This window comes from Heptranchias perlo, chromosome 25 (genome assembly GCF_035084215.1).
Source record: "Heptranchias perlo isolate sHepPer1 chromosome 25, sHepPer1.hap1, whole genome shotgun sequence".
In the NCBI taxonomy this organism is placed as follows: domain Eukaryota; kingdom Metazoa; phylum Chordata; class Chondrichthyes; order Hexanchiformes; family Hexanchidae; genus Heptranchias; species Heptranchias perlo.
The window spans coordinates 5,777,492-5,790,634 of record NC_090349.1 but is presented as its reverse complement, the minus strand read 5'-3'; the positions used below and the strand labels follow the sequence as shown (position 1 = coordinate 5,790,634).

The window sequence follows — 13,143 nt, the reverse complement described above, 5'->3', positions numbered from 1 at the left end:
GGCATAGTCTCTGAATAAGGGGTTACCTGTTTAAGATGGAAGTGAGGAATTTCTTCTCCCAGAGAGTTGTGAATCTTTGGAATTCTTTACCCCAAGAAGCTGTGGAGGCTGAGTCATTGAATACATTCAAGGCTGAGTTGGACACATTTTTGATCAGCAAGAGAGTCAAAGGATGTGGGAAAATGAGTTGAGGTAAAAATCAGATCAGCCATAATCTGAATGAATGGCAGAGCAGGCTTGAGGGGCTGAATGGCCTGCTCCTATCTCTTAGGATCTGCCATCCTAGGAATCAGTCTGGTGAACCTTTGCTGCACTCCCTCTATGGCAAGTATATCTGAGGTAAGGAGACCAAAACTGCACAATACTCCAAGTGTGGTCTTGCCAAGGTCCTGTATAACTGCAGTAAGACATTCTTACTCCTGTACACAAATCCTCTTGCAATGAAGGCCAACATACCATTTGCCCTAACTGCTTGCTGCACCTACATGTTTGCTTTCAGTGACTGGTGTACAAGGGCACCCAGGTCCCTTTATACATCAACATTTCCCAATCTACCACCATTTAAATAATACTCTGCCTTTTTGTGTGTTTCCTTCTGAAGTCGATAACTTCACATTTATCCACATTATACTGCATCTGCTATGTATTTACCCACTCGCTCAACTTGTCTAAATCGCCTTGAAGTCTCTTTGCTGCATCCTCACAACTCACGATCCCACCTAGTTTTGTGTCGTCAGCAAACTTGGAAATATTACATTTGGTTCCCTCATCCAAATCATTGATATATTATGAATAGCTATGGCCCAAGCACTGATCCATGTGGTATCCCACGAGTCATTGCCTGCCACACTGCAAAAGACCCATTTATTCCTACTGTTCCCTGACTGTTAACCAATTTTCAGTCCATGCCAGTATATTATCACCAATCTTGTTTTAATTTAATCTAACCTCTTATGTGGGACTTTATCAAAGGCCTTCTGAAAATCCAAATGAACCACATCCACTGGTTCTCCCTTATCTATTCTACCAGTTACATCCTCAAAAAACTCCAGTAGGTTTATCAAACATGATTTCCCTTTCATAAATCCATGTTGACTTTGTCTAATCCCATTGATATTTTCTAAATGTCCTGTTATCATATCCTTTGCAATAGACTCCAGCATTTTCCCTACGTCTGTAGTTCCCTGATTTTTTTCCTTTTTTTAAAATAGTGGTTACATTTGCCAATCTGCAGGAACTGTTCTATAATCTATAGAATTTTGGAAGATGACAACCAATGCATTCACCATTTCGATGGCTACCTCTTTTAGTACTCTGGGGTGCAGATTATCAGGCCCTGGGGATTTATCTGCTTTCAGCCCCATTAATTTCTCCAGCACTTCTTTACTAATTTCCTTTAATTCCTCCTTCTCACTAGTCCCTTGGTTCCCTAGCATTTTTGGGAAGTTATCTGTCCTCTTCTGTGAAGACAGAGCCAAAGTATTTGTAAATTGCTCTGCCATTTCCTTGTCCCCCCCCCCCCCCCCCCATTATAAATTCTCCTGTTTGACTGTCAGGGACCTATATTTGCCTTCACTAATCTTTTTTCTTTTTACATACTTAAAGCTTTTACCGTCCACTTTTGTGTTCCTTGCAAGTTTACTCTTTTTTTCTCTCCTCTCTTAATCCATCTCTTGGTCCCTTTGTTTGCTGAATTCTAAACTGCTGCCAATCCTCAGGCTTGCTACTTTTTCTGGCAACTTTATATGACTCCTCTTTGGATCTAATCCTATCCTTAATTTCTTTTGTTAGTCATGGTTGGGCTGCTTTCCCTTTTTTTGCACCAGAAAGGAATGTATAATTGTTGCAATTCATGCATTTGTTCCTTAAATGTCGACCATTGCCTATTCACTGTCATGCCTTTTAATGAAGCTTCCCAATCGATCATAGCCACTCACTCCTCATACCTTCGCAGTTTCCTTTGTTTATATTTAGGACCTGAGTTTCAGATTGGACTTCTTCACTTTCCATCTTAATGAATTCATCATGTTATGGTCCCTCTTCCCTAAAGGACCCCACACAACAAGATTATTAATTAACCCCTTCTCATTGCACAATACACAATCTAGGATAGCCAGTTCCCTGGTTGGCTCCTCAATGTACTAGCCTAAAAAAACCATCTTGTGTACACTCCAGGAATTCATCCTCCACTGTATTGCTAATTTGGTTTGGCCAGTCTATAATGTAGATTAAAGTCACCCATGATTACTGTAGTACCCTTGTTACATGCATCTCTAATTTCCTGTTTGATGCCATCCCCTACATTACCACTACTGTTTGGAGGCCTATAGACAACTCCCACCAGTGTTTTCTGCCCCTTGGTGCTTCTTAACTCCACCCAGACTGATTCTACATCTTGATTTTCTAAGCCATTATCCTTTCAACTATATTGCTTTGATTTCATCCTTTACTAACAACCCCACCCCACCTCCTTTTTGCCTGTCCTTCAGAAGTAGGCTTCTGACTAAGTAGAAAATTGTAAACAATTTCACAACACCAAGTTATAGTCCAACAAATTTATTTTAAATTCCACAAGCTTTCGGAGGCTTCCTCCTTCCTCAGGTGAATGGCGTGGAAATGAAAATTTCGAATCCTTCGCATTTGAAAATCACAGAACAATGCCTGGTGATTACTGCTCGTTGCCAAGGCAATCACAGTGAGCAGACAGAGAGGTGTCACCTAAAAGGCCACCGAATATACAAACCCCCCAAAAAAAGGAAGACAGTCAATGACCCGTTATATTAAAAACATAACATTTGTTCGCTGGTGGGGTTACGTGTAGTGTGACATGAACCCAAGATCCCGGTTGAGGCCGTCCTCATGGGTGCGGAACTTGGCTATCAATTTCTGCTCGACGATTTTGCGTTGTCGTGTGTCTCAAAGGCCGCCTTGGAGTACGCTTACCCGAAGTCGGTGGCTGAATGTCCATGACTGCTGAAGTGTTCCCCGACGGGGAGAGAACCCTCCTGTTTGGCGATTGTTGCGCGGTGTCCGTTCATCCGTTGTCGCAGCGTCTGCATGGTCTCGCCAATGGACCATGCTCTGGGGCATCCTTTCCTGTAATGTATGAGGTAGACAACTCGGCCAATGTTGCGTACCGCATACATTGCAGGAAAGGATGCCCCAGAGCATGGTACATTGGCGAGAACATGCAGACGCTGCGACAACGGATGAACGGACACCGCGCAACAATCGCCAAACAGGAGGGTTCTCTCCCCGTCGGGGAACACTTCAGCAGTCATGGACATTCAGCCACCGACCTTCGGGTAAGCGTACTCCAAGGCGGCCTTCGAGACACACGACAACGCAAAATCGTCTAGCAGAAATTGATAGCCAAGTTCCGCACCCATGAGGACGGCCTCACCCGGGATCTTGGGTTCATGTCACACTACACGTAACCCCACCAGCGAACAAATGTTATGTTTTTAATATAACGGGTCATTGACTGTCTTCCTTTTTTTTGGGGGGTTTGTATATTCGGTGGCCTTTTAGGTGACACCTCTCTGTCTGCTCACTGTGATTGCCTTGGCAACGAGCAGTAATCACCAGGCATTGTTCTGTGATTTTCAAATGCGAAGGATTCGAAATTTTCATTTCCACGCCATTCACCTGAGGAAGGAGGAAGCCTCCGAAAGCTTGTGGAATTTAAAATAAATTTGTTGGACTATAACTTGGTGTTGTGGAATTGTTTACAATTGTCAACCCCAGTCCATCACCGGCATCTCCACATCATAAGTAGAAAATGCCATGGGGCAGTGCAAGCTTGAATTTTGTTTCACAGCAAGATGTGCCATCCTCTTCGACAACTTGCATCTTCCATGTCCATCTTTTTCTCTGCTATTCACCCAGCCAGACTGCAGAACACTTTTACTGTGGTAAATGTTTGAATCAACACAATCTACCACAGCACCATAAAATGCAGTTTGCGAACCACCTTCTCCAAACTGCTGCACTGGTTACATACTGCATTGGTCACATTGACTTCAAATGTGTATTTCATTTTTGCTACATTGCAGGGATATTTTTCTATACTTCCAATAGAAGAACAGGAGATTGTTGCTTTTTGAGCACTCGTAGAAGTGGTATAACAATTATGCTAGCAGCTTTACGGTCTTGAAATTAGTATGACAGGTTGGCAAAATTACTGTCAAATATTGTAATAGGCTTAAACTCCAGATGGTACAATTGGTTAGAATTTGGATGTTTTGTAATTCAGGAACTGTAATGTTCTGATCAAGCTGAGGTGTTAAGTCTAGCTTGAACAGTATCCAATACAACTTACATAAATCAAAGCTAGTGATTTTTAAGCAGAAATCTTTGTAAATGGGAGTGCCCCATCCTGTGACTCCAGATTTAACAGCAAAATCCTGAACTTCAGAAGGAAAACTTGAAGGTGAGTTTGCTTGTAGCATGAAATTGTCTGAACAGTGTACTGAAAGACTTGCATTTATATAGTGCCTTTCAGGATATCCCAAAGTGTTTTACAACCAATGAAGTACTTTTTTGAAGTGTAGTCACTTGTAATGTAGGAAATGCAGCAGCCAATTACAGTCCCACAAACAGCAATGTGATAATGACCAGATAATCTGTTTGTTGGTTGAAGGATAAATATTGCCTAGGACATAAGGGAGAATGCCCCTGCTCTTGGAGTAGTGCCATGGAATCGTTTACGTTCACCTGAGGATAGACAGGACCACTGTTTAACATCTCATCTGATAGAAGGCACCTCTGACAGTACTGCACTGAAGTGACAGCCTGTATTTTGTGCTCAAGTCTCTGGTGTGGGACTTGAATCCACAACCTTCTGATTCAGGCAAGAGTGCTACCAACTGAGCCACTGCTGACTATGGAGACTTTCAGGCAGGGACCCCTAATGGTTGAGATGTAGGAAAATGTATGCTCGTCAGATTTTTTTCCCACGGACCATATGTCAGCTGGCTGAAAACAGAAGTTTGCTTCCAGACCTCTGATCTGAACTGGCTGCTAGATGTTTGAGTGGCCTGATCTTTGCCAGGTGTCAGCTTGGCTCATTGGTAAGTCACCTGAGTCAGAAGGGTGATGGCATCAAGTCCCAGACCAGGATTTGAACACAACTAAGCATGCACTTCAGTGCAAAAAGGATGTGCTGCATTATTTGAAGTGCTGCCTTTCAGAAGAGATATTTGAATGGTGGCTCTGATGGATATAAAATATCACTATTACTGGAGCATGTTAGTCTGGTGTTTGGCAAGATGTGTCCTCAACCAACATTACTTAAAATATATTAACTGGTCATTCATCTCGCCTGTTTTGCAGGAGCTTGTTTTATGTATATTGGCTGTTGTATTTACCTACATAGTAACTCTGGCTATTCAGCGTTTGATGTCCCTGAGCATGTGGTGATAATACAAGTTTACAACACAGTGCCCATTTGACCCATTGTATCTGTGCTAGCTCTTTAGAGCAATCCAAAATTAATCCCACTGCCCTGCTCTTTCCCTGTATCTTCCTGTGTTTCAAATGTTTATCCAATTTTTCCTTGAAAGATGCAATGGCCTCTCAACCACTGAAGTCAAGTATTCCATGCTCAACACCCCTGTGCAAAGAAATGTCTCCTAACTTGATAGTGTTTTGAAGTAAGAGGGTAGGTGAAGGCAATGCAGTCCATGTGTGTATGGACTTTGAAAAGGAGTTTGATGAAGTACCACATAATAGGCTTGTCATTAAGATTGAAGCCTGTGGAATAAAGGGTACAGTAGCAGCATGGATACAGAATTGGCTAAGTAACAGGAAGCAGAGAGTAATGGTGAATGGCTGTTTTTCAGATTAGAGGGAGGTGTACAGTACTGTTCCCCAGGGGTTGGTGCTAGGACCGCTGCTTCTATACAGATATAGTGTACTGGGCATAATTTCAAAAATTGCAGATGTCACAACTTGGAAGGGTAGTAAACAGTGAGAAGGATAGTGATAGACTTCAAGAGGATATAGACAGGCTGGAGGCATGGGCAGACATGTGGCAGATGAAATTAAATGCAGTGATACATTTCGGTAGGCAATATAAAAGGCACAATTCTAAGGAGTACAGGAACAGATCTGGGGATACGTACACATCGTTGAAGGTGACAGGGTAGTTTGAAAGTGGTTTAAACACCATACGGAATACTGGGCTTTATAAATAGAGGCATTGAGTACAAAAGCAAGGAAGTCATGATGAACCTTTTTATGAAACACTGGTTCGGCCACAACTCAAGTATTGTCCAGTTCTGGGCACCGCACTTCAAAGGGAACTGGTTAAGTACTTGAAAGGAAAAACAATCGCAGCGCTCTGGGGATAGGGCAGGGGCGTGGGACTAGCTGGATTGCTCTTGCATAGAGCCTGTATGGGCTGAATGGCCTCCTTTGCAGTAACCTTTCTATGGTGCCTCACTTCACTTAGTTATTTTAAATTGATGTCCCCTTCTGACTCCCCAGCCCTCAAATAATCCTGCCCAATGCTCAATTCACTCTCAGAACACTTCATAACTTTAAAAGCCTGTTAAATTGCCTGAAAAACCTTGTGCTTCAGTGAAAACATTCCTAGTATTGTCTCCTTTTTATAACTGCAGTTTTTCTATCCCTGGTATCACCTTGGCTGCATGCTCTGCCTTTTTAGGATGTGCCCAAAACTGCACCCAGTATTGTGGCCTAACAAATTTTTTGTGCAAATTCATCATTACTTTATGCCCCTACTTACAAAACCAAAAATGCTGTTGGCATTTTTGTTATGGCTTTAACTACCTCAACTTGCAATTGTGGAGAATTTGTATTAAAACCTTCAAATCACTTCTAAATCCTCAAGTGTCTTTCCATTTTTTGTTTTGCATACTCAGTCCTTGCTTTTCGTGCAAAAATTTATTTCCTCACACTTCTCCCCAAATAATCCATCTATTTATCATTTTGCTGACCTGTCTTGTCTTTTTACGGTCCTTGCTTTTGTCATAAGATTGTGCACTCTATTCTGAGATAATGATCCTTATGTGCATGTCTAAATAGTCCTTGTATGCCAAGAACTAAAATTGATCTGGGACTGAGCCCTGGGATACACCACTTCCAACCCTTAACTAAGTAACATCCATTTATCCTAGTTCTTGTTTCCTATCAGTCAACCAACTTTCATCAGTGCTGCTATATTTCCTCTTGTATTGTGTGCTTGAAATTTCCTAACCAGCCTCAACATTTTATCAAACTCCATTTGAAAATCTGTTACATCGACTGCATTCCTTTAATCCCATTGGTCACCATCAAAAAAAACTAGTTAAATACAACTTGCCTTTTAAGAAATCTGCAGGCAACCTGTGCATTTCTAAAACTCACTAATTTTTATGTTGCATTATGGATTGTGAATGTTTTCCCAGTAACATGATTTACCCTTCTGAACAAGCACTACATAAATGCTATTTCATTCTTAATGGATGTGGAAGTGTTCAGCATTTGGTGCCTACTCACAAGTTGACATCTTAATTGTGCAGTGTGCTGTTACTAAGCCATAGAGACCTGAAGGTCCCAGCTTTGAGCTCCGGTCTGTTTTGTGCTGGTGATAATTATCACGTAACTCCTGCTAAAAGTGCTTGGGCTCAGATTATAGTGCTGCCACCCCCTTCAGTCAAACTTGCTGTCTGGTTCACATGTTGCATAGCCTATATTTGGTCATTAAGGCATCAGAGGACTGCTGGTGCTTGTGGCACTATTCAACAGTCAGTGACTTCAAAATGGGAAAACCTGCAAAGAGCTGGATCTTCCTGTTGAGCAGAATGTCTTTTAAACCCATAGTTCCTTTCCTGTAGAAGTATATTGATCAGTTGTCTGTCTTGACTCTAGATCCACGAGAGAGAATAAAGGAAGAAGATATTGACGTTGTGCTCAGTCCGCAACGCCGGAGTTTTGGTGGAGGCTGTCATGTGATTAATACTTCTAATTCCCGGAGATCTGGAAGCCCGTTAGAAAATAAAGAAAACGAAAATATCCGCGGGTTGGGGGGCCAGCGGAGAATTGGCAGTGGACGGATAATTACATCGAGGACCTTTGATCGAGATGGCCGAGACAAAGATTTGCGTGACAGAGATGTGCGAGAGGGAAGAGATCGAGACTACAAGGAAAGACGCTTCAGGGTTAGATTTGTTCCCAGATTCTATTCATCTTTTGTGCACTGTTGTCTGTATGACTGGAAAGATTGGCCAGTGGATACACTGGTGTGGCATGGAGCCATAAGAAATAGCAGTAGGCCATACAGCCCCTTGAGCCTGCTCAGCCATTCATGGCTGATCTTCGACCTCAGCTCCACTTTCCCACCCAATCCCCCTAGTGTCCAAAAATCTATTGATTTCAGTCTTGAATATACTCAATGAACATCCACAGCCCTCTGGAGTAGAGAATTCCAAGGAGTCACAACTCTGAAGGAATTCCTCATCTCAGTCCTAAACCCCTTATCCTGAGACTATGCCTCTTGGTTCTAGTCTCTGCAGCTAGGGGAAGCAGCCTCTCAATTTTATTTGGGTGCCAAGTTCACTTATCTACACTGAAATTAATTTCTCAGGGCAACATTATGGTATTGCATAGGAGGTGGGGGGGGGGGAGAAAGGACCTGATCATTGGCCACTGGATGAGAAAATAGGACAGGACAAGGGGACCGGGGTGGGGCGGCGGGGGGGAGAAGGATGGGAGTGAATGTTCGTTGAGTTTGGCTGGATACGTGTTTGCCATGGCTCATTTGAACATTGGCCACTTGAGTGCTTTGGTAGGAAGTATTGAAAAACAATATCTTATAAATGCAAAACTATTAATGCGAAACTATTAAATGTGGAGAGATTTGGGTGCCCTAGTGTAAGAAACACTTTTAAAAAAAAAAAGGTAGCATGCAGGTGCAGCAAGTGATTTAGGAAGGCAAATGGAATGTTGGCCTTTATTGCAAGGGGATTGGAGTACAAGAGTAAGGATGTCTTACTACTATTGTGCAGGGCTTTGGTGAGACCACACCTGGAGTACTGTGTACAGTTTTGGTCTCCTTACCTAAGAAAGGATATACTTGCCTTTAGCGATGGTCCAACAAAGGTCCACTGGATTGATTCCTGGGATGAGAGGGTTGTCCTGAGGAGAGAATGGGCCTCTACACTCTGGAATTTAGAAGAATGAGGTGATCTCATTCAAACATAAGATTCTGAGGGCTTAATAGGATAGATGTTGAGGTTGTTTCCCCTGGCTGGAGAGCCTAGAACTAGAGCGCATAGTCGCTGGATAAGGAGTCAGCCATTTAAGACTGAGATGAGGACTTCCCTCAGTTGCGAATATTCAGAATTCTCTACCTGAGGGCTGTGGATGGTGAGTCGTTGAGTATATTCAAGGCTGAGGTTTTTGGACTCTAGTGGAATTGAGGGATGTGGGAATCGGGCGGGAAAGTGGAGTTGAGGTTAAAGATCAGCCATGATCTTATTAAATGCGGAGCAGGCTTGTGGGAGCTGTATGGCCTGCTCCTGCTATTTCTTGTGTACAGCCCTGGTACTATCAAACTGATTCATGAAGGTTCAAACTTGTAAACTGAAATGTCCACGTGGTCATTATAACAGGAACTGTGGTATTGAAATGCTCTGGCTTTCAGTTTTTTTTTTAAAATCCTCTGTTAACTGGCTTGCAGTGTACCCCCACCATCCTCCAAATACAGTTTGCAGAAAATGAACTCTTCCTGACCTTTTTTCTTCGCTCCCATTGCAGAGGGAGTATGGTGATGGTAAACGCATTTTTGGTGAGCGGAGACGATGCGATTCCTACACTGAGGAGGAGCCAGAATGGTTCTCCGATGGCCCCACCAGTCAGTCGGAAACCATAGAGCTGACTGGCTTTGATGATAAAGTGCTAATGGAGGATCCAAGACGACCAAAGAGATGGAGGAAGCGGTCAGAGACCCTAAAAGAAGGCAAGTTTACTTTAACAGAAGTAGTCCGAGGTTTGACTGAAGTTGGTGCAGGCTATGCATTGAGTTTTACATGAATTTTAAACATCTGGCTGTTAAGCATTCTTAATCTTTGTTAGTCTCTTGGTAACTGATTCCCATATTTCATGTTTTCTTTCTCTATCCATTTTTTTTCAGGTGGGAGGTGGCAGGGAAAATGTGGCATTCAGCTCACATTGTGTCCCTTTCCTCTTACCCCTAAGAACTACCTGCTTGACTCCCTTTTTCCTCCCTTCCCCCTCTCCCATTAGATACATGTGCTCAGATTGCACAATTCAAATTTAGCTCCGCATCACTGCTCTGGGCAAATGTCAACTCCAAGCCTGTGCTTTTGGGAGAGGTTGGGGCCGTCAAATGAAACCTTTTAATGCAGGCAATGAACAAATGTAATTGCTGTAAAATATTTAATTTTCTGGACTTTTGTTAAATCCTTTGGATAATGAAAATTTGAGTTGGTGGATGAACAAGTTCAAAAACATTTAATAATCTATGGGAAACCAGTGGCTATGTTGTAAAATCATGGTGATAAGCTCAATAAAGTACCAGCTATTGTCTGTGTGCGACCTTTAATACTAGATATATCACAGCAACACTTACAAGATTGATAGGTTGTACATGTAGTACCTGAAAGATGCTGTATAAATGTAAGCTTTTTACTGTGTACCAAATCTAATATACAATAGATTGTAGGGACAGCCGGTTTAAGAAGAAAATGGAAATTGGCACATTCATGAATTGCCAAATTTTGGTCTTGTACATGTGTTGCATTGATAATGAGGTAAAGGAGTACAAGGCAGATAGAAATCCCAATGTGTGTAATCTGGTTTGTCCTGCAAAAGTTAGAGCTGGGCAGTGGAGGTTGTATTGTGAATAAGTTGTGTATTTTCAAACTTTTAACATGGAATGGTTTGACTTTTTTTGAAGGATTATTCAGTATGTCTGGGTGGGTGCAGGAGGAAAGAGTTGAGTTTGCACAGCTGTTGCTCAGTCGTTCCTTTCTGATTCAGCTCTTTTAGTTGGGCTCATTAATTCTGTTCAGAGATGCTGATGTCTGCTTGGTCAAACTGATTTTACTTGTCATTCTCAATTTTCTCTACTCAGTTGACTCCTTGCTAGGGTATGGTTCCACATGTGCCTCTTAACTTCCCACGTGGCTATTGCTCATTTGTGAATTGACTGCGTGTCAGCTGGCTATTTGACCAAAGAGGGTGAATACAATCTCGTCCACACAAGCCCAAGGCGCTTCGAGTGATTATCAAACAAAATTTGACACTGAGCCACATAAGCAGATATTAGGACAAGTGACAAAGCTTGGTCAAAGAGCTAGGTTTAAAGGAGTGGTGGGGAAATTTAGGGAGGGAAATTCCAGAACATGGGCCTAGGCAGCTGAAGGCATGGCTGCCAATGATGGAGTGAATCAAAATAGGATGCACAAGAGGCAAGAATTGGAGGTGGTTTGATGTAGGGAGGGGCAAGACCATGGAGGATTTAAAATAAGGCTGACCATTTTAAATTGATGTCCCTGGACCAGGAACCAATGTAGGTCAGGAAGTATGGGGTGAATGGGACTTGGTGCAAGTTAGGATAAGGGCAGCAGAGTTTTGCATGAGCTCAAGTTTAGAGGGTGCAAGGTGGGAGCATTGGAATGGACAAATCTAGAAGTAACTAAGACATGGATGAGTGCTTCAGAAGCAGATGAGCTGAGGCAGGGGGCAAAGATGGGTGATGTTAGAGGTGGAAGTTGGCAGTCTTGGTGATGGAGAGGATATGTGGTCAGAAGCTCATCTCTGGCTCAACTGGGACGTCAAGATTGCGAACAGTCTCGTTCAGCCTCAATGGCCAGGAAGAGGGATGGAGTTAGTTGTGGAGACCGAAGACAATGGCTTCGGTCTTCCCAATATCTAATTGGAGGAAACGTTTTGCTCATCCAGTACTGGATGTCGAACAGCCAGTGTGACAAATCAGAGGTAGTGGTAATTGCCAGGTTTTTCTCTCCTCCCTAACCTGTTGCTCAGGTCAACCATCTCAGTACAAATTAGAGATTGAACCTGGGTCTTTCCAGGTCTCTGTGCTTTCCCTAACTTGTTGAATAAACTTGCTGAGCTATTTGGGCAACCTAGTGGGCCTATCTTGGTGAGTAAGATGTTAGTGTCAATGACAAGTTAATTGCTCATAATTGAAGAATTGTTTATGGAAAAGCTGCACTACCTTCCCTCCAATATTTCAATTCAACAAGCAAGAGATTAATCTTATACTTTCAACAACCTGATTAAGTGTTTGCAGCATCTGTTTATTAACCTGTTTATCAATAGATTGCACAAACAGATGCAGTTTAATACTGATGCAAGTGCAGAGTGATTCACATTGGATTGAATAATGACACCTTTCCAAAATGAATGGAGTAGAATTAGTTCAAAGTAACCATGACTTGGGAGTGTAAAGCTTGCACTTATATACTCCATGTCCGAAAGTGCTTCACACACTGAATTGCTTTTGAAGTGTGGACACTGTTGTAGGCAAACATGGAAGCCACACTGGGAACAGCAATTAGATAAATGACAAGATCATTTTTTGTGATGTTGGTTGAGATAAATATTGGCCAGGACAAGCAGCAAACTCCCCTACTGTTCTTCATATGCTGTGGGATTCTTTGTGTCCACTTGAATAGGCAGATGGATCTCATTTTAACATCTCAAGACAGCACCTCAACAATGCAGCACTCCCTCAGTGTTACATGGAAATGTTGGCCTAGGTTACATGCTCTGGTCTCTGGAGTGAGGCTTGAATCTTTTACCTTCTGACTAATGCAAAAGTGGTATCACTGAGCTGACACTTGGAGCAGTCTCTGGCCGATTGTGATGAGGTGGTTTTAAAACTATATTCGCACAATAGCCAACCAGAACAATGATAATGAAGTGTTTTTAAAACTGAGGATGTAGATGGCTGCAGACTGTTTCCAGTAGTTGAAGGGTCAAGGATGAGGGGCAATAGATGCAAAATTGGATTTAAGATTTAGAACAGGGGACTGGAGAAACTTATTTCCACAGCTTCAGAACTGTGTAAAGTACTTCGAGTTAGTCATTGAGGCAGAAAGAGTCAACAAACAATGTCAACATTGAAAATTGGATAGGTGGTTGAAGGGG

At 42.5% G+C, this 13,143-nt stretch overlaps 1 protein-coding gene across 3 annotated transcripts in view; it reads left to right on the top strand.

Annotated features, from left to right (window-relative positions):
• Nucleotides 1-13,143, top strand: part of eif4enif1 (eukaryotic translation initiation factor 4E nuclear import factor 1) — a 65,267-nt gene that overhangs the window by 14,621 nt on the left and 37,503 nt on the right. For all 3 annotated transcript variants that reach the window (XM_068005500.1, XM_068005499.1, XM_068005498.1), the window contains exons 5-6: nt 7,876-8,165; nt 9,763-9,964. In XM_068005500.1, the coding sequence (XP_067861601.1) occupies nt 7,876-8,165; nt 9,763-9,964 (492 nt within the window). The remainder of the gene's footprint in view (nt 1-7,875; nt 8,166-9,762; nt 9,965-13,143) is intronic.